Source organism: Haliotis rufescens, unplaced genomic scaffold, assembly GCF_023055435.1.
Source record: "Haliotis rufescens isolate VD_foot unplaced genomic scaffold, xgHalRufe1.0.p SCAF_51, whole genome shotgun sequence".
NCBI lineage: Eukaryota > Metazoa > Mollusca > Gastropoda > Lepetellida > Haliotidae > Haliotis > Haliotis rufescens.
In genome coordinates this window covers 1,479,103-1,506,382 of record NW_025964235.1, presented here as the reverse complement: position 1 = coordinate 1,506,382, position 27,280 = coordinate 1,479,103, and the positions used below count along the sequence as shown (strand labels likewise).

The 27,280-nt window shown below is 43.9% G+C and overlaps 1 protein-coding gene across 9 annotated transcripts in view; it reads right to left on the bottom strand.

Annotated features, from left to right (window-relative positions):
* The window catches only part of LOC124140642 (tubulin polyglutamylase TTLL5-like), a 43,246-nt gene that overhangs the window by 3,260 nt on the left and 12,706 nt on the right, over nt 1-27,280 (bottom strand). For 6 of the 9 annotated variants that reach the window (XM_048384880.1, XM_048384882.1, XM_048384883.1 and 3 more), the window contains exons 9-30: nt 26,365-26,434; nt 25,313-25,397; nt 24,904-25,005; nt 23,913-24,004; nt 22,803-22,910; nt 21,918-21,999; nt 21,682-21,743; nt 21,334-21,422; nt 20,277-20,309; nt 18,331-18,518; nt 17,704-17,766; nt 16,769-16,831; nt 15,816-15,867; nt 15,582-15,708; nt 14,609-14,945; nt 13,692-13,806; nt 13,400-13,546; nt 13,086-13,198; nt 11,353-11,549; nt 10,514-10,684; nt 2,099-2,191; nt 143-920 (exon numbers count right to left, since the gene is read on the bottom strand). In XM_048384880.1, the coding sequence (XP_048240837.1) occupies nt 143-920; nt 2,099-2,191; nt 10,514-10,684; nt 11,353-11,549; nt 13,086-13,198; nt 13,400-13,546; nt 13,692-13,806; nt 14,609-14,945; nt 15,582-15,708; nt 15,816-15,867; nt 16,769-16,831; nt 17,704-17,766; nt 18,331-18,518; nt 20,277-20,309; nt 21,334-21,422; nt 21,682-21,743; nt 21,918-21,999; nt 22,803-22,910; nt 23,913-24,004; nt 24,904-25,005; nt 25,313-25,397; nt 26,365-26,434 (3,167 nt within the window). Of the gene's footprint in view, nt 1-142; nt 921-2,098; nt 2,192-9,291; nt 9,355-10,513; nt 10,685-11,352; nt 11,550-13,085; nt 13,199-13,399; nt 13,547-13,691; nt 13,807-14,608; nt 14,946-15,581; nt 15,709-15,815; nt 15,868-16,768; nt 16,832-17,703; nt 17,767-18,330; nt 18,519-20,276; nt 20,310-21,063; nt 21,082-21,333; nt 21,423-21,681; nt 21,744-21,917; nt 22,000-22,802; nt 22,911-23,912; nt 24,005-24,903; nt 25,006-25,312; nt 25,398-26,364; nt 26,435-27,280 lie in introns of all 9 variants that reach the window. The other 3 variants (XM_048384878.1, XM_048384879.1, XM_048384881.1) reach the window with 3 other exon arrangements.

Genomic DNA, 27,280 nt, shown 5'->3' with positions numbered 1-27,280 from the left:
GTTAAGAGTATACGTCATTGGCCTGTCTCTTAACAGTCTCTGGACATTTGGCATCCACAGTACATGGAACACTGACTACACGAGTGATGCTGTCAAGCTGCAGGGAACACACAGAGGAGGGGAGAAGAGTCAGACGTCCTACCTGGCTAGTCTGTGTGCCGGGGTCATCCTGCGTCCTCCCGCCGGCTGAATGGGGGGTTTGGGGGTGAATGTCTGCTTGCCTGGCTGCACCTCAGCAGGTTGAGTATAGCTAAGCGTCCTCTGAGCGGCGTGAGCCTGAGCAACCATTGCCTGGTGCTTAGCCTTACTCTGCTCCAGAAGTGCTTTGCTCTGCTCCATGAGCCGCTGCTGCTTGGTGGAGTGCTGCTGCTGAGCCAGGTGGTACTGTCGGCTATTGGCGGAGGCATTCTGGTAGTTCTGGGGCTGGACACCGGTCACCTGGCTGTACGCGGCCATCAGGTCACTCTGCCACTGACTACCAGGATCATCAATGAAACTGTTAAATGTCGCATTAGCATTGTCCATGTTAACATTTGCCTTGCCGTGTTTGCCAGACACTTTGTAGTCTGCACGAGGCCGGTTCGACCCAGAAGATGAGGATGGGCGTGATCTAATTATTTGTTCCTCCATTGTTAAATATCTTTGAAGTGGCTGGACAGGTTCCTGTCTCCGGCCTGGCTGGGACATCATGTTGATACTGGAGGAGCTGTCAGTGAACTCCCCACCATTGAGTAGACTTTCACTCGGTTTTCTGGAGTGGGTGGCACTGCTGGGCCGGCTGGGGGTGGGGGGGGTCAGATGGTGGATGAGTTGGTCAGGCTGAAGGGCGCTGGTGCCGTTAAAGGCCGAGTACTGACGGGCTTGCTGTCGGACGGCTAAACGTTGCAGAGCGTCGTGGATTGCCTCCTCATTGTAGGTGTCTGTAGACGAGAACATGATCATCAGTCAACATACACAGACACGACTGAGAGCAAGACACACTTTTACATAGCTACTTTTGAATAAATTTTCTTTTGTTTGTAGTTCTGTATTCAATCAGTAATATCCTGGAAGCCTGAAAATACACAAATCTTAGCCAGACAAACCAGTGGTTGATATAATGAGCAACACAACACACAGCAGTGGCAGGTGTCAACAACACAATACAACAGTATGCTTTCTGGTGTAGGAAGATTTTTATGTTCAGACAAATGTGTTAGTCTTCGACACATTCTTATTCATATCTGAACAGCAAACAATGTAATTTGCATACTGCTAGAAGTGTTAATCCCGCTAATCTTGTTGAGGTATTCCCCATTTCCAGGACATCAACACTTGGATGAAACCATGCTGTTTTAAAAAATGAAAAACCCCATGGAGTGTCCATAGGTATGTCCAAGAATTACCTCCCTTCCTTAGATGAAGTACAACAACTTACCAACTGTGGGTTCTGATGTACTGGAGGCCACACAACTTACTAACTGTGGGTTCTAATGTACTGGAGGCCACACAACTTACCAACTGTGGGTTCTGTTGTACTTGAGGCCACACAACTTACTAACTGTGGGTTCTGATGTATTGGAGGCCACACAACTTACTAACTGTGGGTTCTGATGTACTGGAGGCCACACAACTTACCAACTGTGGGTTCTGTTGTACTTGAGGCCACACAACTTACCAACTGTGGGTTCTGATGTACTGGAGGCCACACAACTTACCAACTGTGGGTTCTGATGTACTGGAGGCCACACAACTTACTAACTGTGGGTTCTGATGTATTGGGAGGCCACACAACTTACCAACTGTGGGTTCTGATTTACTGGAGGCCACACAACTTACCAACTGTGGGTTCTGATGTACTGGAGGCCACACAACTTACCAACTGTGGGTTCTGATGTATTGGAGGCCACACAACTTACCAACTGTGGGTTCTGATGTACTGGAGGCCACACAACTTACCAACTGTGGGTTCTGATGTACTGGAGGCCACACAACTTACTAACTGTGGGTTCTGATGTACTGGAGGCCACACAACTTAACGACTGTGGGTTCTGATGTACTTGAGGCCACACAACTTACCAACTGTGGGTTCTGTTGTACTGGAGGCCACACAACTTACCAACTGTGGGTTCTGATGTGATGTAAGTTGATGCTGATGAAGGCCGGGAATGTACTGTGGCCGATGATGGTCGAGCGAAGGGCGGGCGGCCACCTGGGTTAGTTGAAGACTAGGTTAAAGACTACATTCACACAGTCTACACAATACTGTACTTGTTGTATGAGGAGAGGACCAACACCAACAACAACATGCTTCTGAATTGCTTAATTTAATGGATGCCAATGGCAACTTCTAAGCTGTTTACAATTTTTGCATGTAACATTTTTAAACAGTTCATGTCATACATAAAAAAGCATTTATTGGAACTAATTTTTTTAAGTAGATGTTGTTGAATGATTGTGTTGAAGTAAGTCACACTCACTGGTGAAACAACAGAAATAATCAGGGACAATACTGAGTTCACTAACACAGACAGTATGGGAAACAAGGATCTGACATGTAGGTTGCTTCACTACATAAGTTCCTCCTTTTAGATCTACTAGTCACATCCTACACCAGCAGTCAGTTGGTCTCCTACACCAGCAGTCAGTTGGTCTGCTACACTAACAGAACATGTTCCCCCTACACGTTAATCTACCTACACAAACAGTGAGTTGGTCTGCTAAACTAACAGAACATGTTCCCCCTACACGTTAATCTACCTACACAAACAGTGAGTTGGTCTGCTACACCAGCAGTGAGTTGGTCTGCTACACTAACAGAACATGTTCCCCCTACACGTTAATCTACCTACACAAACAGTGAGTTGGTCTGCTACACCAGCAGGACACGTTCCCCCTACACGTTAATCTACCTACACAAACAGTGAGTTGGTCTGCTACACCAGCAGGACACGTTCCCCCTACACGTTAATCTACCTACACAAACAGTCAGTTGGTCTGCTACACTAACAGAACATGTTCCCCCTACACGTTAATCTACCTTCACAAACAGTGAGTTGGTCTGCTACACTAACAGAACATGTTCCCCCTACACGTTAATCTACCTACACAAACAGTGAGTTGGTCTGCTACACCAGCAGTCAGTTGATCTGCTACACTAACAGAACATGTTCCCCCTACACGTTAATCTACCTTCACAAACAGTGAGTTGGTTTGCTACACTAACAGGACACGTTCCCCCTACACGTTAATCTACCTCCAAAACAGTGAGTTGGTCTGCTACACTAATAGAACATGTTCCCCCTACACGTTAATCTACCTCCACAAACAGTGAGTTGGTCTGCTACACTAACAGAACACGTTCCCCCTACACGTTAATCTACCTCCACAAACAGTGAGTTGGTCTGCTACACCAGCAGGACACGTTCCCCCTACACGTTAATCTACCTCCACAAACAGTCAGTTGGTTTGCTACACTAACAGAACACGTTCCCCCTACACGTTAATCTACCTCCACAAACAGTGAGTTGGTTTGCTACACTAACAGGACACGTTCCCCCTACACGTTATTCTACCTCCACAAACAGTGAGTTGGTTTGCTACACTAACAGGACACGTTCCCCCTACACGTTATTCTACCTCCACAAACAGTGAGTTGGTTTGCTACACTAACAGAACACGTTCCCCCTACACGTTAATCTACCTCCACAAACAGTGAGTTGGTTTGCTACACTAACAGGACACGTTCCCCCTACACGTTAATCTACCTTCACAAACAGTGAGTTGGTCTGCTACACTAACAGGACACGTTCCCCCTACACGTTAATCTACCTTCACAAACAGTGAGTTGGTCTGCTACACTAACAGAACACGTTCCCCCTACACGTTAATCTACCTCCACAAACAGTGAGTTGGTCTGCTACACCAGCAGGACACGTTCCCCCTACACGTTAATCTACCTCCACAAACAGTGAGTTGGTCTGCTACACTAACAGGACACGTTCCCCCTACACGTTAATCTACCTTCACAAACAGTGAGTTGGTTTGCTACACTAACAGAACACCTTCCCCCTACACGTTAATCTACCTCCAAAACAGTGAGTTGGTTTGCTACACTAACAGGACACGTTCCCCCTACACGTTATTCTACCTCCACAAACAGTGAGTTGGTTTGCTACACTAACAGGACACGTTCCCCCTACACGTTAATCTACCTTCACAAACAGTGAGTTGGTCTGCTACACTAACAGGACACGTTCCCCCTACACGTTAATCTACCTTCACAAACAGTGAGTTGGTCTGCTACACTAACAGAAGACGTTCCCCCTACACGTTAATCTACCTACACAAACAGTGAGTTGGTTTGCTACACTAACAGGACACGTTCCCCCTACACGTTAATCTACCTTCACAAACAGTGAGTTGGTTTGCTACACTAACAGAACACCTTCCCCCTACACGTTAATCTACCTCCAAAACAGTGAGTTGGTTTGCTACACTAACAGGACACGTTCCCCCTACACGTTATTCTACCTCCACAAACAGTGAGTTGGTTTGCTACACTAACAGGACACGTTCCCCCTACACGTTAATCTACCTTCACAAACAGTGAGTTGGTCTGCTACACTTACAGGACACGTTCCCCCTACACGTTAATCTACCTTCACAAACAGTGAGTTGGTCTGCTACACTAACAGAACACGTTCCCCCTACACGTTAATCTACCTCCACAAACAGTGAGTTGGTCTGCTACACTAACAGAACACGTTCCCCCTACACGTTAATCTACCTCCACAAACAGTGAGTTGGTCTGCTACACTAACAGAACACGTTCCCCCTACACGTTAATCTACCTCCACAAACAGTGAGTTGGTCTGCTACACTAACAGAACACGTTCCCCCTACACGTTAATCTACCTCCACAAACAGTGAGTTGGTCTGCTACACTAACAGAACATGTTCCCCCTACACGTTAATCTACCTTCACAAACAGTGAGTTGGTTTGCTACACTAACAGAACACCTTCCCCCTACACGTTAATCTACCTCCAAAACAGTGAGTTGGTTTGCTACACTAACAGGACACGTTCCCCCTACACGTTATTCTACCTCCACAAACAGTGAGTTGGTTTGCTACACTAACAGAACACGTTCCCCCTACACGTTAATCTACCTCCACAAACAGTGAGTTGGTTTGCTACACTAACAGGACACGTTCCCCCTACACGTTAATCTACCTTCACAAACAGTGAGTTGGTCTGCTACACTAACAGGACACGTTCCCCCTACACGTTAATCTACCTCCACAAACAGTGAGTTGGTTTGCTACACTAACAGGACACGTTCCCCCTACACGTTAATCTACCTACACAAACAGTGAGTTGGTCTGCTACACCAGCAGGACACGTTCCCCCTACACGTTAATCTACCTACACAAACAGTGAGTTGGTTTGCTACACTAACAGGACACGTTCCCCCTTCACGTTAATCTACCTTCACAAACAGTGAGTTGGTCTGCTACACTAACAGAACACGTTCCCCCTACACGTTAATCTACCTACACAAACAGTGAGTTGGTTTGCTACACTAACAGGACACGTTCCCCCTACACGTTAATCTACCTCCACAAACAGTGAGTTGGTCTGCTACACCAGCAGGACACGTTCCCCCTACACGTTAATCTACCTCCACAAACAGTGAGTTGGTCTGCTACACCAGCAGGACACGTTCCCCCTACACGTTAATCTACCTACACAAACAGTGAGTTGGTTTGCTACACTAACAGGACACGTTCCCCCTACACGTTAATCTACCTACACAAACAGTGAGTTGGTCTGCTACATCAGCAGGACACGTTCCCCCTACACGTTAATCTACCTCCACAAACAGTGAGTTGGTCTGCTACACTAACAGGACACGTTCCCCCTACACGTTAATCTACCTCCACAAACAGTGAGTTGGTCTGCTACATCAGCAGGACACGTTCCCCCTACACGTTAATCTACCTCCACAAACAGTGAGTTGGTTTGCTACACCAGCAGGACACGTTCCCCCTACACGTTAATCTACCTACACAAACAGTGAGTTGGTTTGCTACACTAACAGGACACGTTCCCCCTACACGTTAATCTACCTCCACAAACAGTGAGTTGGTCTGCTACACCAGCAGGACACGTTCCCCCTACACGTTAATCTACCTCCACAAACAGTGAGTTGGTCTGCTACACTAACAGGACACGTTCCCCCTACACGTTAATCTACCTACACAAACAGTGAGTTGGTTTGCTACACTAACAGAACACGTTCCCCCTACACGTTAATCTACCTCCACAAACAGTGAGTTGGTCTGCTACACCAGCAGGACACGTTCCCCCTACACGTTAATCTACCTCCACAAACAGTGAGTTGGTCTGCTACACTAACAGAACACGTTCCCCCTACACGTTAATCTACCTCCACAAACAGTGAGTTGGTCTGCTACATCAGCAGGACACGTTCCCCCTACACGTTCATCTACCTCCACAAACAGTGAGTTGGTCTGCTACACCAGCAGGACACGTTCCCCCTACACGTTAATCTACCTCCACAAACAGTGAGTTGGTCTGCTACACCAGCAGGACACGTTCCCCCTACACGTTAATCTACCTCCACAAACAGTGAGTTGGTCTGCTACACCAGCAGGACACGTTCCCCCTACACGTTAATCTACCTACACAAACAGTGAGTTGGTTTGCTACACTAACAGGACACGTTCCCCCTACACGTTAATCTACCTCCACAAACAGTGAGTTGGTCTGCTACACCAGCAGAACACGTTCCCCCTACACGTTAATCTACCTCCACAAACAGTGAGTTGGTCTGCTACACCAGCAGGACACGTTCCCCCTACACGTTCATCTACCTCCACAAACAGTGAGTTGGTCTCCTACACCAGCAGTCAGTTGGTCTGCTACACTAACAGAACACGTTCCCCCTACACGTTAATCTACCTCCACAAACAGTGAGTTGGTCTGCTACACCAGCAGAACACGTTCCCCCTACACGTTAATCTACCTCCACAAACAGTGAGTTGGTCTGCTACACCAGCAGGACACGTTCCCCCTACACGTTCATCTACCTCCACAAACAGTGAGTTGGTCTCCTACACCAGCAGTCAGTTGGTCTGCTACACTAACAGAACACGTTCCCCCTACACGTTAATCTACCTCCACAAACAGTGAGTTGGTCTGCTACACCAGCAGGACACGTTCCCCCTACACGTTAATCTACCTACACAAACAGTGAGTTGGTCTGCTACACCAGCAGGACACGTTCCCCCTACACGTTCATCTACCTCCACAAACAGTGAGTTGGTCTCCTACACCAGCAGTCAGTTGGTCTGCTACACTAACAGAACACGTTCCCCCTACACGTTAATCTACCTCCACAAACAGTGAGTTGGTCTGCTACACCAGCAGGACACGTTCCCCCTACACGTTCATCTACCTCCACAAACAGTGAGTTGGTCTCCTACACCAGCAGTCAGTTGGTCTGCTACACTAACAGAACACGTTCCCCCTACACGTTAATCTACCTCCACAAACAGTGAGTTGGTCTGCTACACCAGCAGGACACGTTCCCCCTACACGTTCATCTACCTCCACAAACAGTGAGTTGGTCTCCTACACCAGCAGTCAGTTGGTCTGCTACACTAACAGAACACATTCCCCCTACACGTTAATCTACCTACACAAACAGTGAGTTGGTCTGCTACACCAGCAGGACACGTTCCCCCTACACGTTAATCTACCTCCACAAACAGTGAGTTGGTCTGCTACACCAGCAGGACACGTTCCCCCTACACGTTAATCTACCTCCACAAACAGTGAGTTGGTCTGCTACACCAGCAGGACACGTTCCCCCTACACGTTAATCTACCTCCACAAACAGTGAGTTGGTCTGCTACACCAGCAGGACACGTTCCCCCTACACGTTAATCTACCTCCACAAACAGTGAGTTGGTCTGCTACACTAACAGAACACGTTCCCCCTACACGTTAATCTACCTCCACAAACAGTGAGTTGGTCTGCTACACTAACAGAACACGTTCCCCCTACACGTTAATCTACCTCCACAAACAGTGAGTTGGTCTGCTACACTAACAGAACACGTTCCCCCTACACGTTAATCTACCTCCACAAACAGTGAGTTGGTCTGCTACACCAGCAGGACACGTTCCCCCTACACGTTAATCTACCTACACAAACAGTGAGTTGGTCTGCTACACTAACAGAACACGTTCCCCCTACACGTTAATCTACCTTCACAAACAGTGAGTTGGTCTGCTACACTAACAGAACACGTTCCCCCTACACGTTAATCTACCTCCACAAACAGTGAGTTGGTCTGCTACACTAACAGAACACGTTCCCCCTACACGTTAATCTACCTCCACAAACAGTGAGTTGGTCTGCTACACCAGCAGGACACGTTCCCCCTACACGTTAATCTACCTACACAAACAGTGAGTTGGTCTGCTACACTAACAGGACACGTTCCCCCTACACGTTAATCTACCTCCACAAACAGTGAGTTGGTCTGCTACACTAACAGAACACGTTCCCCCTACACGTTAATCTACCTCCACAAACAGTGAGTTGGTCTGCTACACCAGCAGGACACGTTCCCCCTACACGTTAATCTACCTCCACAAACAGTGAGTTGGTCTGCTACACTAACAGGACACGTTCCCCCTACACGTTAATCTACCTCCACAAACAGTGAGTTGGTCTGCTACACTAACAGGACACGTTCCCCCTACACGTTAATCTACCTCCACAAACAGTGAGTTGGTCTGCTACACTAACAGGACACGTTCCCCTACACATTAATCTACCTACACAAACAGTGAGTTGGTCTGCTACACCAGCAGGACACGTTCCCCCTACACGTTAATCTACCTCCACAAACAGTGAGTTGGTCTGCTACACCAGCAGGACACGTTCCCCCTACACGTTAATCTACCTACACAAACAGTGAGTTGGTCTGCTACACCAGCAGGACACGTTCCCCCTACACGTTAATCTACCTCCACAAACAGTGAGTTGGTCTGCTACACCAGCAGGACACGTTCCCCCTACACGTTAATCTACCTACACAAACAGTGAGTTGGTCTGCTACACCAGCAGGACACGTTCCCCTACACATTAATCTACCTACACAAACAGTGAGTTGGTCTGCTACACTAACAGGACACGTTCCCCCTACACGTTAATCTACCTACACAAACAGTGAGTTGGTCTGCTACACTAGTCTGTCCTAGTCTGTGCTTACCTTTACAGAACTCACCATACATATTAGGGACATATGTAAAAGGGATGGTCTCAACATAAACTCCTGCAAGAAATACACCAAACAATACATACAATGGCCTTGAGTCCCCCGTGCATCTACACAGGCAGGATGCAGTCTGCAACTTTCACCACTTATGCGAAGCCAGAGTCTAGTAAAATTTGGTTTATTGAATGAGTTGGATTTCAACACCGCTTTGAACAGTATTCCAGATATATGATAGCATGGCAGCTTGAAGTGGGAGAAAAGCCAACGCGATGCAGGTGAAGAAACATAATCAGGGCAATCTAGGATTCAAACCCATGATCATAGGTTTCTGGTGTGCCCAAAGTAGGCAACTCTGAACAGACAATGGCGGTGCACACAAGTAGTCTTTGGAAATAATACAGCCAATAACACTACAACATAAACAATATAATGCAAAGAGCCACGTTCAGGCTTGTGGCTGTGCCATGCATCATCAGGTAGTGCCAACACCACAGCATCATCACCTGGAACTACTGTAGAACATACATAGACCAACTCATAGAAAAGCAAAAATCATATGGATATTTCTAACCAAAATGTAATACCACCTAAAATATTGTGCTAATAGTTACAAACTACATTTCTAGATTTAACCAGTGCAAAACCTGCAGGCAAAAACGTGTTTTTTAATATTAAACAATTGACAATGTTCTAACTTTCTAAAAGCAAATAAGCACTGTTAAGGCTAATAAAGCTAAAAGTACAAAAAACAATGATTTCATCAATGAAAAGAAAAAGAAAGGGTCTTCATATCTCCTAGTCAGCTTCACTTGTTTCGCACTGTAGGTCATACCAGGGGATTTCACAGTTCGTAATGTAGGTCATACCAGGGGATTTCCCAGTTCGTAATGTAGGTCATACTAGGGGATTTCCCAGTTAGTAATATAGGTCATACTAGGGGATTTCCCAGTTCATAATGTGGGTCATACTAGGGGATTTCCCAGTTCATAATGTAGGTCATACTAGGGGATTTCCCGCTACACAACATACATGAAGTAATAATCAGATGTAGGTGAAAAAAGTCCTTAAAATACAACTTGAATCTGTCAGTCCTAGAGTTGGGAGTTGTCTGGTCAAGTTTAAGAACATCATTCTTAGCCAATCTGCAATATGTGAAGCCAGTGCATCACCAGTGAGACTGGAAGTGCATCTGTGGTGAGCCAGTAGAGGGGAGTACCTGTTTTCTGATTGCTGACAAGAGCAGACCTTGGGCGTGTCAGTTTCTGGCTGTATATGGACACAGCATTGTTGTAAGATGAAGGAGGGGCTGGGTGGGCGGAAGCAGGCCGCGGCAAGCTGTGCGAACCCCCACTCTCATATCTAATATCGGCATTTGAAGCACTGCACACTGAGTGGAGAAAGGGGACAGTATCATGACACAGAGTATGTTAAACTACACTGAAAGAAAGTATTAAATGCTTAGTTGAAACAAAGGAAATAGCATTGTAAACAATTTCTTTTTCAAAATCTTGAAACTCTTTCTGCTAAAAATCACATTTACATTGTCTATTGGTTCCCTGTGGTGGAAAGATTATAAATATTTTCCTTTGTTTTTCTATAAACTGGTTAATGGCATATTCAATTACAGGTGTACCAACATTTGTGAAAGTCATTCGGAACTGTTAAATTCAACAATTATTGTAACACTTGTGATTTAAGTCTACAGGATGTGCAAGATGTTAATGTTGTAGATGTAGGACTCCAAGGTTGACGAGTGCAGGAAGGAGGAGGAAGATGAGGAGGAAGCTACATCCTACAGGCCATCACCACAACGTGTGCTACAGCCAAAGCTAATGAAGGGTTCATGGACTACGGTAAAAAATGTCTAAATACAAACATTATTCCCTTTTAGGTCATAATATAACAGAACTTAAATTGAAATTCTTTTTGTACAAGATTATAACTAATGAGATCTACAAAAGCATTTTTGATGTCCCGTTACTGAAACCTTCGTCCTGTGCCATGAACCCTTCTCTGCGGCCAAAGTCTAGCGCTGCTGCTTGTCAGGAATCTTACCTCGAGGGACCTCCTCCCAGTTGGAGTCTTGGAGGTCACTGGATTCTCTACGTTTCACAAGAGAACTATCCGAGCGCACCATGCCGGCCGATGCTCCCTGGCTGTCACTGGAGGTCTTGGCATTGCTTCCCAGGAAGATGCTGGCCGACTTGTTCAACTTGGTGTAAGTCGTCAACACTTCCTCCAGTTCGGCCTCACTGCAAATAACCAGTCCATTATACAGAATTCTTACTAGAATTAAATACAGAGTAGCTAGCCATGAGTAGATCATCACATTCTCCCTTAACTGTGTTTATTACTGAAGGGAAGATAGAAGTTCTGTACTACTGAGGGTCAAATCATCAACTGTCCTCTACTGTGATGAGCACGTATTATAGGAATAGAGTTCTGTACTACTGAGGGTCAAATCATCAACTGTCCTCTACTGTGATGAGCACGTATTATAGGAATAGAGTTCTGTACTACTGAGGGTCAAATCATCAACTGTCCTCTACTGTGATGAGCACGTATTATAGGAATAGAGTTCTGTACTACTGAGGGTCAAATCATCAACTGTCCTCTACTGTGATGAGCACGTATTATAGGAATAGAGTTCTGTACTACTGAGGGTCAAATCATCAACTGTCCTCTACTGTGATGAGCACGTATTATAGGAATAGAGTTCTGTACTACTGAGGGTCAAATCATCAACTGTCCTCTACTGTGATGAGCACGTATTATAGGAATAGAGTTCTGTACTACTGAGGGTCAAATCATCAACTGTCCTCTACTGTGATGAGCACGTATTATAGGAATAGAGTTCTGTACTACTGAGGGTCAAATCATCAACTGTCCTCTACTGTGATGAGCACGTATTATAGGAATAGAGTTCTGTACTACTGAGGGTCAAATCATCAACTGTCCTCTACTGTGATGAGCACGTATTATAGGAATAGAGTTCTGTACTACTGAGGGTCAAATCATCAACTGTCCTCTACTGTGATGAGCACGTATTATAGGAATAGAGTTCTGTACTACTGAGGGTCAAATCATCAACTGTCCTCTACTGTGATGAGCACGTATTATAGGAATAGAGTTCTGTACTACTGAGGGTCAAATCATCAACTGTCCTCTACTGTGATGAGCACGTATTATAGGAATAGAGTTCTGTACTACTGAGGGTCAAATCATCAACTGTCCTCTACTGTGATGAGCACGTATTATAGGAATAGAGTTCTGTACTACTGAGGGTCAAATCATCAACTGTCCTCTACTGTGATGAGCACGTATTATAGGAATAGAGTTCTGCACTACTGAGGGTCAAATCATCAACTGTCCTCTACTGTGATGAGCAGGTATTATAGGAATAGAGTTCTGTACTACTGAGGGTCAAATCATCAACTGTCCTCTACTGTGATGAGCACGTATTATAGGAATAGAGTTCTGTACTACTGAGGGTCAAATCATCAACTGTCCTCTACTGTGATGAGCACGTATTATAGGAATAGAGTTCTGTACTACTGAGGGTCAAATCATCAACTGTCCTCTACTGTGATGAGAACGTATTATAGGAATAGAGTTCTGTACTACTGAGGGTCAAATCATCAACTGTCCTCTACTGTGATGAGAACGTATTATAGGAATAGAGTTCTGTACTACTGAGGGTCAAATCATCAACTGTCCTCACAAACAGTTCTTACCAAGCAGTGTTCACAAACAGTTCTTACCAAGCAGTGTTCACAAACAGTTCTTACCAAGCAGTGTTCACAAACTTCTCAAACTTGGATTCATGTAGCCCCTCCATGCTGTCTGTGCGCCGCAGATGTCTCCGGTCTATCATCTTCCTCGTCCGGAGCTGCTCGGTCTCCTGAGATTACATTGTAGATAAATGACTATGAATTCTTCCAATGCTTAACAAATCATTATGTGTAGTCCGTCCATGTGTATGGGTGATGTTCAGGTTGTGGGGACAGAATGGTGAATCTAGCTGTCACCTAAATGATTTTATATTTAACTGCATACAGAATATGGCAATGGTAATGATGATAATATCGATGCCAAGTCCTACCTTGTTATAGATATGTACAAAATCCCCCAGTTGTTTAGCCAGTATTCGTCTGCGATCTGACAACGGTAGTTTCCGACTGGGAACGATGACCTTGAATGACTGCTGGAGATTAACAGCCGCCCGCTTCAAGAATCTCAGAACAAGGTCCTACAACAGATACCAGTAATAAATGAAACTAAACTACAAAAAAATGACAATTAAATTTAACTGAAATATTTTTAATGTTGTAAGATCAGGTAATCAGTAAGTCTTGTGTTAAGTTTCCATGACAACGTGGCCAGTGATGTCCTACCATCTGCTCATTGAGAGCCTCCACGTCCTCCTGAGACAAGGCTCCAGTGTCGCTGATGAGCCTCTGCTGAACCCGTACCAGGTACATGGCGAACGCTGACCGAGCCTGGACCTTGCTGCCAACAGTTGAAACAGATCCATTAGCACATCCATTTAGTGAGACAGATCCATTTGCACATCCATTTGTTCGTTTGTTTGTTGTTTAACGCCACACTCAACAATATTACAGCTATATGACGGCGGTCTGTAAATAATCGAGTCTGGACCAGACTATCCAGTGATTGACATCATGAGCATCAATCCACGCAAATGGGATGTGATGACATGCATCAACCAAGTCAACGAGTCTGACCACCTGATCCCGTTAGTTGCCTCTTACAACAAGCATAGTCGCCTTTTACAGCAAGCATGGTTGCTAAAGACCTATTCTACCCCGGATCTTCATGGGTTAGCAATTCAAGTCAGTGACACAGATCTATTTGCACATCCATTCAGTGAGACAGGTCAAGCACACCTACTTATTATACAGACGTGTCACAGGGAAAAACTTTCCTCCACTTACTCAGGTTCTTGTGGCTATACCTCTATGATTTCATGTAATGTCCACAAAAAAAACATTTCACTATTCCACAATTCCTTCTGTGTGAAGCTCTGAACTCAGCAGTCACCACTGTGGGGTTCGTTGACTAGTTGACTAGGTTAATGGCGTATCAATGTAGCCTGACAGCATGGATCGTTGCTAATTATTCAAATTACTGGATTATCTAGTCCAGGCTTGATCATTTACAATCTGCTGTCAAATCAGGAATTTTGCTAATTGCGACTCAACAACAGATACACGCCCTATATTATTAGTGAATACCTCATCAATACCAGGAATCAGAAACACAGAGAACCACAGCCAAGACCCAGCCTCACCTGAGTGAGCCGCCCTTCAGAAGGAGCTCCACAACGTTATACTTGGGAACAGCTTCAGGTTCAGCCTCCTCACACTTGGTCTCCATCGCCTTCTCCTCCTCCGTCGGCGGACTCGGCTGATGCGGGGAGATGACCTTCACCTCCGCCTCTGGAGCAGCAGCCTCGATTGGCTGGGTGTGGTGGAGCATTTGTAGCGGCTCCACTGATTCCACCGGCTCCACGTTCTCCTCCTGCGTCACGCTGGGCTCCGTCTTCTGTTGATTGGCTGACTCCTCCTCCGACACCTGGTCCTCCTCCAGGTCCTCCGGGACACCCTGAACTAGTTTCGACTTGGGTTCTAGGAAACAGTGCGACATGAATTAGGAAATGTTTAGATCTGTATGAAGTAAGTGAGTGAGTTTGATTTTACGTCGCTTTTAGCAATATTCCAGCAATATCACGACGGGGGACACCAGAAATGGGCTTCACACATTGTACCAATGTCGGGAATTGAACCCGGGACTTCAGCGTCCTGAATGAAGGGTAAAAAGGGACAATTGCACTCAAGGAGGGGAAACTTTTCATCTTTACCGTGTTACTGGTGTAAAAACATTCAACCTAGTTCCAGAACACTATTCTGTGACACATGAATTCTTAAACACTCTATTATACAGATCTCAACACCATATCAACTCACACCATGTGCGAGGGAGGGAGTGAGTATTGAACAGTATTTCAGTTATATCACAGCAAGACAGTTTGACGTGGGCAGAAAACCCGAGTGATGTAGGTCTTCGCCGGTTACCACGAGTAGAGTAGGGACATGGAGCTGACAAACCTAGATACACAATCGCGGCAAACTCTGCACAGCAAATTCCGGGGCCTTTGACAGTGGGCACTCATGTCCCTTACAAGACTGAAAAAGGTTCCACATAACTATTTGTAACTTTTTTGCTAATTCTAGGGCCAGGATAAATGCGGACTGAAAATTTACCTTTCTTATTAGAGACTCTAGCTTTCTTCTTGTTCTTGTTCTTGCTCCTCCTCCTCTTGTGCCCGAGCCGCCTCTCGTACTGCCGTGTTCTGATCATGGCCTGAGCATACGCCTCCACATGACGATGCTGCAACACAACGACATCATCACACCACTGTCGTCATACATACTGTACAGAGGAAGTGTTAAATAGAAGAGGTTTCAGTGAGAAAGAGAGTATATTGAATGTCTTACATCATTCTCGCCTTTAGCCTGGCCCGCCCCGGTGATCTGGAGATAGCCGGTCCTGCAACAAGTATCCAGGTTGTCAATGTGAACCAGTAATGTCGACAGGAACAATACACAGTTACAACAGAGACACAATTTATGGATAACAACTTCTATATTTACTGTGGAGGCGACGTTTCGGTACAGATCCTTGTACTGTTGTCAAGCAAGGCTGAATCATGAACATGGTACAGAAGAGACTTCAGTAAAAGAAGACTGACAGCAGTCCACATTCGCCACCACAAGCCATCAGTCAACAGAGATCAAGGCTATTTCATCCCACCCCCCCCCCCTATGAAGCAGTCCCCCCACCTATGTACACTTAATCCTGTTTATCTGGCTTTCTGTCTCATTTGCTTCCTCATCATGTGTTCTCCGTCCATCATGTTGTTACAGTGTTATCCTACTCATATAAACCTCTCTCCTAGGGGCAGTCGGGTAGCCTTGTGGTAAAAGCGTTCGCTCGTCACCCTGAAGACCCGGGTTTGATTCCCCACATTTCTGGTGTCCCCCACCATGATACTGCTGGAATATTGCCAAATGCGGCATAAAACCATACTCACTCACTCACTCACTAACCTCTCTCTTGAATGCAATTGTTGTTACTGTTAATCCCCCACCTACCATATATATTCAGTACCATGTTCATTATTCAGCCTTGCTTGACAACAGTATAAGGATCTACACCGAAACATTGCCTTTACAGTAATTAAAGAAGTTGCCCTCCATAAATTGTGTCAACCGTCAACTTCTAAGTAATGCCTCTCAAACAATGTAACACACGTTTAATTCTTTCATCAGAGGTATTTTGGACAAGAGGAAATTGGGATTCATGAAAAATGTGACCATTGTAACCAAGAACACTTGAATCCCCAATGAAGGTGAAGAGGGGTTAATACATCTCACAGGCAGTGTCTTACCTTGACCTTGACCCTAAAGAAGTCGCCCCAGCTGTGGCCAGCTTCCCAAGATTTCCTTTATGTCTGAAAACACATGTCAGCATGTTCAGTGGAGTGTCTGGAGATTACCTGAATCAGTGATATCTGTTGCGATAATATCAAGGTCCCACTACTTGCCTAAGTTATGACTATCTTGGATTGGGTGGTCAGCCGGAGTGACATGGTGTTACTGACCACTTGTCAGTTTATCAATGTGTGACCAGACAAACCAGTGATTGATACCACAAATGCCATTGGGGTTCAATGACCTGCAATAAACCAAGTAACAGCCTGACCACCCGTTCCATCATCTTCCTGAGGCAAGAGAGTTAACTGACTATAAAAGTCCAGTTTCCACCCTTGCCGAACTAGGCTAGTATTATGGAGTTACATTTTGGCTGGACTAACGAGTCTATGCATAGTCCAATCAAAATCACGCACCAAAATCGAAAATCCGGTTCGTGCACTGTCGTACAGATTTCCGTCGATTGCAGGATTTGCAAAGCATGTTCACCGCTAACTCGTTGTCAGCAGATATTTTCCAAATGTTTTCATGTCTTTAATCAAGGTTCTCACGTGATTTGATGCATTTCGCAATGTAAGACCCGTTTTATCAGAATTTGTCGATCAGATCTAACTGACCGTGCGCCACCATTTTGGGTGAAGCAAACGCAAGTGATACGAGAGGTGGAATCTGATTGGTCCATAGGAGAGGCTTAGAAGGGACATGACTGGTAATAGCCACTGGTGGCGCTACGACGAGCCCAGTAATTCCAGCCTAGTTCGGCAAGGGTGGAAACTGGACTTTTAAAGTCAGTTAACTCTCTTGCCTCGAGAAGATGCCGTTCCATTAGCGAAGGTTGTTGGGATTTTCTAACAGAGACTCCCCATAGGGAAAACAAGCAGTGATTACCCACCTCTCTGGGTAGAGCCTCTGGTGCAACATCAGGTTGTGGGTGGAGTTGAACTGGAGGAACGGGCTGAAGGAGAGAGTGTAAATGTATCTCCCAGACGCTGGGAAGGAACTGGCACAATGAAAACACTTGCTGAGCAACTGATGTAAGGGAGGTAACTCTCAGGCTTTGAGAGAAGTAACTGTAACCAAGATGGGGGATGTTTGGAATTGTTAGAATGACAGTTGGTGAGTTTTGAAATGTTATGAATGAATGAGTTGTGTGTATGGGTTGTCATGGTCAGGTGACTTAGTTGTTGGAATGTTTGACTTGTCTAGGTCAGTGTATCTTTAAGTTCTAGTGATATACAATGTTGAACTACAGCCGGCCTACTTGTCTCTTTCATGACATATACAGTTGCACTATGACAATATATCAGACATGTGATCAAAGTCAAACTTCTGCACACTTTAACTAAACTTAACAATATGTTTCCCATTATCCAAGTGAGAAATGTAACTAGAAAATTCCCAAATAGACTCCTATGGAGAAACATTTGACCCCAAACTGTACTTTTAGCTACTGACTCACAAGAAGATCTACAAGAATTCTGTGGACACCACACCAATGTACCATCAGTCACTGACTTACGAATAGATCTCCCAAGAATCAGCTGTGGGGAATATTTTCACCCATCCTCCCTTTCGTTGTTCCTCTTCTTTAGAACGCCTGATAATCTTGATCTCCTCGCTATTGAGGCCTCCCATATTCTTGTTGGCGTTCTTGTCCTTCCCACTGACTGCTGAGTTAGCCGGCCCGGCCGAGAGAGGTCTCTGACGCTGCATTGTAAAAGCTGATTGTCTTATCCATGACCACTTTAGTAGAAGACATATTATTTTATCTCCATGTCAGAATGATGAGATCTGATTGGTCCACGTGATCTTGATAAAATACTATGTATAGATGGAAATATAATTCTCAGTGGGAGAATAAATCCCTTATACCCCACCACAAACAAGACAGGCTGAAAGACCATTCATTGTCATTTACACAGAACAGAACAACAATTCAAAGTTACATAAGTATAACACTATCATCACTAATAAAGAAATTGATGGCATATCTAGGAATGCAAATTAACACAGTAAACACGGTAAAAGTTGTTTGTTTGTTTGTTGCCTAACGCCGTACTCAGCAATATTCCAGCTATATGACGGCAGTCTGTAAATAATTAAGCCTGGTCCAGACAATCCAGTGATTGACATCATGGGTATCAATCCAAGCAATTGGGATACGATGACATGCATCAACCAGGTCAGCGAGCCTGTCCACCCTATCTCGTTAGTCGCCTCCTAGGACAAACGAAGTCTCCTTTTACAGAAAGCATGGGTTGCTGAAGATCGCTTCTACCTCAAATCTTCATGGGTCTAGTAAAAATACTGAAGGAAAAGACAACACATTGACTTTATTGCTGCTTAATTTGAGTCCAGTCTGGGAAACAGATTTTAAACCATGCCATGAAACTTTAAAGAGTTCGGTCTGAAGAACAATGTATGTATCTAATACAACATAAAAACAAGGTTGCTCAGCTGATACGCAGGAGTGGGCGAGTGAGCTCAGCGTAACCAAGGTAACACAGTATTGCAGTCATCTCATGCAGGGTGTGTGTGCATGTTAAACCCTTGGTGAAATCTACAAGCATGGCACTGGCTTTCTTGCTGACAGATGAGGGATAAGAAATGAAGCTATCTTGGCACTTCACAGTCCAGCTGATGTATTACACTGTATACTTCACCATCAACTACGTAACCTTGTCAGCCATAATGCCTCAGTGGGCATGGAGGCATCCTGTCACACAGTACCGGTATGTCAGAAAACATGAAGATGGCCGCCTGGCAGTCACATCCAACTTCCATTTCTAAAATGTTGCAGAGACAAGAGGCCCAGAGAGTGAGGAACACCCACACAAAGGTTCTTGTTTAATCTGGACAACAGCTAACTTTCATCCACCTCACCAACTTACCATCATTCTCACCAACTTTCTATCCATCTCACCAACTCACCCACCAACTCACCATCCATCTCACCAACTTACCATCCATCTCACCAACTTACCATCCATCTCACCAACTTTCCATCATTCTCACCAACTCAAATGTTGGCCAGTAGGACTCAAGTTAATCAATTCTCATGAATAACTAAATGTCCACAGAAACTCAACCCAAATCAAATGATATTCTCATATTTATCACAGTTCTAAAAAAATAACACATAAAACTCAAAACAAAAGCATTCAAATGAGAATTTGAAATACACACACACTGTTGACATTGAAGTTGTTCATGTTGGGAGACAAAGACATTGATATACACGACATAAAACCAACGTTCTGCTGATGGACACGACAAAGACACTGATTATATAAACGACATGAAATCAAGTTGTTATTAAATAAAATAAACCAGTTTTGTGAGTAAGAAATATAAGACTGTTTACAACACAATATTTGAAGGGTTAGTGTGCAAGTAAACCACATGTATGTCAGACAGGTGGGGGACAGGGAGAACACAGGCATCAGGGGTGCGAGGAACACTTACCGCTGTAGCTGACACAGGCCTAGTGCGCGCTGACTGGAAAATACACCATATTAACATGTGAACGCATGCTAAAGCTACAGTCCCTACGTGGCAAGAATGGTCTCCCTTGTTTGAGTATCAACTCTAGAGATGATAAACACTTTCCATTATTTGAAGCTTTGAAGCTTTGTGAGGTTAGTAAAAGCTTTCAAATTCCAACTGCATGCATGCATGTCAATAAGAAGCATTTATGCATGTTACAAGCAATAGCTTCTCACACAGGAAGCCGTTCAGCTCACAGTCAAGCATTAGGCCAAGCAGGCAGATATGCGCTATCATCATGAGGTAGACACTATGTTAGTTGATTAAACATGCTAAATCTTGACAACAATATTTCATGAGTTTAATATTCCCCCAAAAGTACAGGGCACAGATGTCTTCTTAAAGCCTTAACATCTCCCATATTAAACTGGCAGAACTGAAAGATAATTTATTTACAATAACATCATTTAAATATGGTAAGGTCATATGGACACACAGACGTCCTATCATCCTGATCAAGTCCTTTGTCATCATTAGACCAAGTAGTGAAAAACATGATCTTGATCCAATGGAAACATGTTAGTATGGCTGTCGTAACTGACCGGACGGAAGAAACCTACTTGGTAGACGTTAACACTGAAGCTATCATGTATGTTATTCTGTGTTAGCATCAAGAGGACAAGACTCTACCAGTAAAAAGTCTAGCTTTTCTATAAAGACTTCACAGATGATTTACGACGACATCTACACAAAGTTGTGGACTTACTGTAGAGGATTTGACTATCTGTAATATGTATGATGAAGATTTGGAAACACATCAACAGAGAAAACAAATCCACTACTGTCTTCCTATAGGTCTGTCACTAACATTTTAACATTGGTAAAAAAAAGGAACAAAATGTTGCTCATTAATATGTATGTCCATAAAACACCTGTCATGTTCATCATGAAATCCTTTCTCATAAAATATCTTACAATTGTATCATTTTATATCAATCATCTTTGGTTCGGATCTGGTTGACAGAGAAACAAGTACCTTAGCTCTGGCTGCCATCTTGGATGCAACTTCCTGATTGCGTCGACTCTGCTGCATATTGCGCATCATCGGGTCATGACACGCCACGCCTGGACAGTGAACACACATCAATAGTAGCAGCAGTTAGCTGTCAATCTCAACTTATTATATGGAAATATTATAATCCTTAAATATCATCGAAAACTCACGTCAATTTGAAGAATCAGTGAGAATTTCAATTTGAAGGAAACATATTGTGAGGAAAATATTTTTGGAAAGTTTTGTCATAATAAGTGATGACACGTCTGGCTCAATCCCTCAAGTAACTGGGTGAATGTCCTCACCCCTATTTTAGTTCCTGACACTCACCGGCCAATGAGAACAGGTCACACAACATGTTGGCTTTAATCTTCAGATCAAGTGGACTGTCACTGAAAACACAATATCAGAGTTATTTATTCTCTGGTACATCATAGTTCTACCAACTTTGCAATACTATAAAACAGCAACATCCACCTATCTACTACTACCAAGTGGAGTTATTCTCAATCAAATCAAACAATTATTCATGTAGACAATAGTGAGATGAATTCTGTGGGACTCACCAAGCTAAAGATGGCGACAGGTTGACTTCTAGCACCCAGGGTTTGAGGTTGTCATCAATGAGAATATCAAACCCATACAACTCTGTAACAATCACGGGCAACCATGAACATCATTCATCAATACAATAACTAGGACACATTACAATACTTAGAAACCATGGTAACAGAGGATAAGAATGACACTACATCATCAGGACATGAAAGCAGAACCGAAGCAGAAAACATTTTTGATAATGCACTGTCATGAGTTCAAACGCAGCTGCTCCACAGTAACAAGAAACGATCCATCATTGGACAACAGCCTACACCCATGATAGCTTGGACTAACACATGTTGAAACATATTGTTTTCCTATGTGTTCCTAGCCTAATTAACACTATCAGTACTGATGTCAGTATTTATTTGTTGTTTAACGCCACACTCAGCAATATTCCAGATCTATGACCCCAGTCTGTAAATAATCGAGTCTGGACCAAACTATCCAGTGATTGACACCATGAGCATCGATCCGCGCAACTGGGATGCGATGACAAGTCTGAACTTGAGTCTGAACACCAATCCCGTGAGTCGCCTCTTACATACATAGTCGCCTTTTACAGCAAGCATGGATTGCTGAATACCTATTCTTCCCCTTATCTTCACAGGTTAAATAAATGACTCTGGATCAGACAATCCAGTAATTGACATCATGAACATTGACCTAAGCAATTGGAACATATTGACATGCATCAACCTAGTCAGCAAGTCTGACCACCCGATCCCGTTAGTCGCCTCTTACGACAAGCATGGGTTACTGAAAACCTATTCTAACACAGATCCTCATGGGGTACAGGGTTAGTAGTCCTACTGATCTCAGCATCTCTCATCACCATAACACCATCTCACCGAAGCAGTTTCCCCGATGCGGCATGAACATCTTGCAGGCCGTGGCAATAGGGAGCTCCACGGAGATGATTGTCTTGATTATAACGTCTTCAATACGCATCATCAGTGCTGGAAAACAGAGCATGGCTTATAGACTCACAGTACAAGGAGCATCTGTTGTATGTGGAATCTAAGCAGGCCACCTACAATTTGCACCAACAAAACACAACTGATTAACTCCAAGAACTGTCCTAATCTGGCACCGAATGGCACTAACAAAACACAACTGATTAACTCAGAGAACTGTCCTAATCTGGCACCGAATGGCACCAACAAAACACAACTGATTAACTCAGAGAACTGTCCTAATCTGGCACCGAATGGCACCAACAAAACACAACTGATTAACTCAGAGAACTGTCCTAATCTGGCACCGAATGGCACTAACAAAACACAACTGATTAACTCAGAGAACTGTCCTAATCTGGCACCGAATGGCACTAACAAAACACAACTGATTAACTCAGAGAACTGTCCTAATCTGGCACCGAATGGCACCAACAAAACACAACTGATTAACTCAGAGAACTGTCCTAATCTGGCACCGAATGGCACTAACAAAACACAACTGATTAACTTAGAGAACTGTCCTAATCTGGCACCGAATGGCACTAACAAAACACAACTGATTAACTCACAGAACTGTCCTAATCTGGCACCGAATGGCACTAACAAAACACAACTGATTAACTCACAGAACTGTCCTAATCTGGCACCGAATGGCACTAACAAAACACAACTGATTAACTCACAGAACTGTCCTAATCTGGCACCGAATGGCGCTAACAAAACACAACTGATTAACTCCGAGAACTGTCATGTTAGTACATTCATACCTACAGTTGGCTATGATAGGAGGAGAGCATGTTTCGAATTGTATAATTCATCATAACAACCTAATTCTCACAAAACAAACTTTTGAAATAGATGGCTATAATTCATAAGCACAGCATTTTCTTTCTTTGGGTATTGCTCCTGTTGAGCCTATGTTAAGTGTGGGGCTATATAATACACATGTTTGTATTATTGCCACTACAGCACATGAGTGAGGGGAGTTCACGTACTACCCACCTGCAGTGTCTCGGCCTTGAGAGCGCAAGTAGCGCAGCAGAGCTCCCAGAGACCACTTGTTGCCGTAGTCCTCCACGTCGGGGTCGTCATTCCTGGAAACAGGTCATACCAACTTCACGTCTTCACTCTCTAACTCACCCTGTGGTCACCATTCACCAATACTTTTTCAAACACAAGAAATCTACACAAATTGTGTATGGTGATATAAAAATCAAGCCAACAAACTTCAATAAGTTTTACTGTTTCAATTTAATTTGTTAATGTCTACATCTTATGTAAGATAATAAAAAACCTTGCTATGTACATGTATCTATCAATAATCTTAGGATATAACCACACTATGTTCTGTATTTCTTAAAATTGTTCTGTACATCACGTTTTTACTATGCACAACTGGACCGACCAATTGCATGCTGTACATTTGGGCAGATGGCCTACATCCTTATGAAATAAACAATGTGTATGATGATACTTGAATGATAGTGGCTGTCCTCAAATTTATTTAATTAGTTAGAAGTTCAACATTCCAAGATAGGACATCTTCAACATGAGTGTGCTTGAGACACATACTGTTGGTGTCACAACAATCTCGCTCATACAGAGTTAGAAACTGGCACTGGTCCTGTAGTCCTTGCCAAACTGCCCAATAGTTAAGGTATCATAAGGAGTAGTAGAAATTGGCCATTTTTGAGGGTTTTGCTGTATGTTATCATTATAAGGACTAGTGGAGTAAAACTGTTAGTTTCTACCGCTGCTTATAAGTGGAAGATAAATGTAAATATAGATATTATGATGGAATTCAGTGTTTTTTCTCGTTACGTTTCCTACAAAAATGTGTACACCTTAGATGAGATTAGGTGAGAAAGATAAGGCAGAAAATAGAGGGATCATAATACAAACAGGAAACTGTAAGAATCTCTCAGAATCCTAGAAATGTCCAAACTTTGACAAACAAAAACAATCTCCTTTTCTCTGTAGGCAGCTGTCTCACCTCACGTAGTCCTGGCTCTTCTTGTTGACGCTGTAGTTGGTGAGGTGCATGCACTGGTTGCGGATGTGCTTGTTGCTCTTCTCATACTTCACAGTTGCAAATCTGACAGGAACAGAAACTACATGTAAATGCAGACAAGTCTCACAGTCAGTACTCTTCTGTCTATATCCTGCTTTTAACTATCTCACAGATGGAAAGTTTGGCAATATTTAAGCCTACAGATCTTGTGTGTTAGACACAGCCAGGAGTATCTTAGTCCAGTGTACGGACTACTGATGACTCCATTTCTATTTATCAGAAAAAAACCACTACTCCCAAATGTTCTATTGACTATACGTAATGATGGGGTCTATCACTGGACTGGTTGACCTATAAACATTAGAATGGATGTAGCTGAAGGGTCACTGACCTTGTTAGTCCTTCCTCGAAAAGGTAGATGGTCAGTGGATCATAGGAAGTGACTGCGATGTACAACCGGACATCAAACTTGAACCCTGGAGACGAGGACACATGTAGTATCAACAGACAGTATCATTGGCGTGGTGATAGTACTGACATATTGGTACGAGGGAGAGTGCTGCACTGACAACAGGAACAATACCCAGTAACTCACCCTGTCTTCACCCCTGTTCACCTGTAACTCACCCTGAGTTCACCCACTAACTCATCCTGTGTTCACCAACTAACTCATCCTGTGTTCACCCACTAACTCATCCATGTTCACCCAGTAACTCACCCCATGACACCGTATTCACCCTGTAAGTTGCCCATGTTCACAGTTTAACTAACCCTGTAGCTCAGCCATGTTCACCCTGTAAGTCACCCCATGTCCACCCTGTAACTCACCCTGTGTTCACCATTCACCCATACTTGTTTAAACACATGGTAACAAGTGTAATTAATATATTACATATCTAGGATAATTCAGGTTTCTCAGTCATATCATATCATAATATTGGCTCTCCGTCCTTTCCCTGTACATTATTCCGTCCCTTCCACAGTAATCACCAAAGTCTTGTAGTACCCTAGCTAAGGGCCACAACATAAATGCCATCATCTCATGAAAGGCACAAGCCATACTGTTGTTGTGTACTGTTGTTGTGTACTGTTGTTGTTGTGTACTGTTGTGGTGTACTGTACTGATGTTGTTGTGTACTGTCGTTGTTGTGGCCTTCTGTTGCTGTGTTGTACTGATCTTGTGTACTGTTGTTGTATACTGCCACCCTATTCATAGCAGCACTGTGTGTTATAATTACCTGGACCTAGTTATAATCAATTAATTTATAGCAAAGGATATATATTGTTACATATAAAGTAACATACGACAATAAAGCATCTCACACTAATCACGTGAATTCAATCTTGTCCACAGAGTGGTGTAAGAAATTCCTCTCCCACAAGTGTTGACTACAAACCAATCTACATACGTTACTAATAGCCAGGTTCAGCTGTTGTACTTACCATCCACAAGCAGGGGGTTACCCAGGTACTTGCACACAATGATGTTTTCATCCAGAGGAATCTGATCCGGCTGGAACCAAGAAATGATTCTACTCACATCGCTGCCATGCATGAAGTAGATCAGCTGACAGTATGTCTTCTCATAATAACAGAATCTTTAAAACTTTAACTCAAAATAAAATATACTAGGGGAAGACTCAATCATGACTGAATTGTAGAATTTTCCTATTCGGAATATTCTATAAGTAATACGTTACCACTGTTATACCGAGGCTGTTGTCTCCCACAACTGCTGCTATAGCAAAATCTACCACAGAGATCTCAATTACCTCATGCAGCACGTGTGTAGCCACCTAGCTGCCATGTGACACCCTTCACTCTTGTCTCCTGCGAGAGCAAGTGCTCGGGGGACGGACGGGCGGGCAGCAGCCCAGTGGTAACGTATTACTTATAGAATATTCCGAATAGGAAAATTCTACAAATTACATTAAGTAATACGTTACCACTGTTATACCGAGGCTGACTACCACAGTAGGCGGTGAGGAGCACCTACAACCCGAATCCTGACTGCTAGCCTTCCTTCCGACCAGCGGAAGTAAACACCAAGGCGGAAGCACTCGATGCGCATGCACCTAGCTAGGCGTTACCCTATAGGAATACCAAAGCACTGTCAAGCGCATACCGTAAGGCTCAATCGTCATTGCCAAAACGATTGGTGACTCCAAACGGCCCAACTCGATAGGTATTTCATCGCCGCAGCGGATGAGAACACTGTATCCGCGTGAGCTAAATCTTAGATCAGGTTAAACAGTCGAAAGAGGGAAATTAATTTCATTCAGACCGTATATCCCCGAGCAAGCCTACTTAAAGTATGTAATAGGCGCGTGACCTAATTCCAGTATTCGTAAGCATGTAT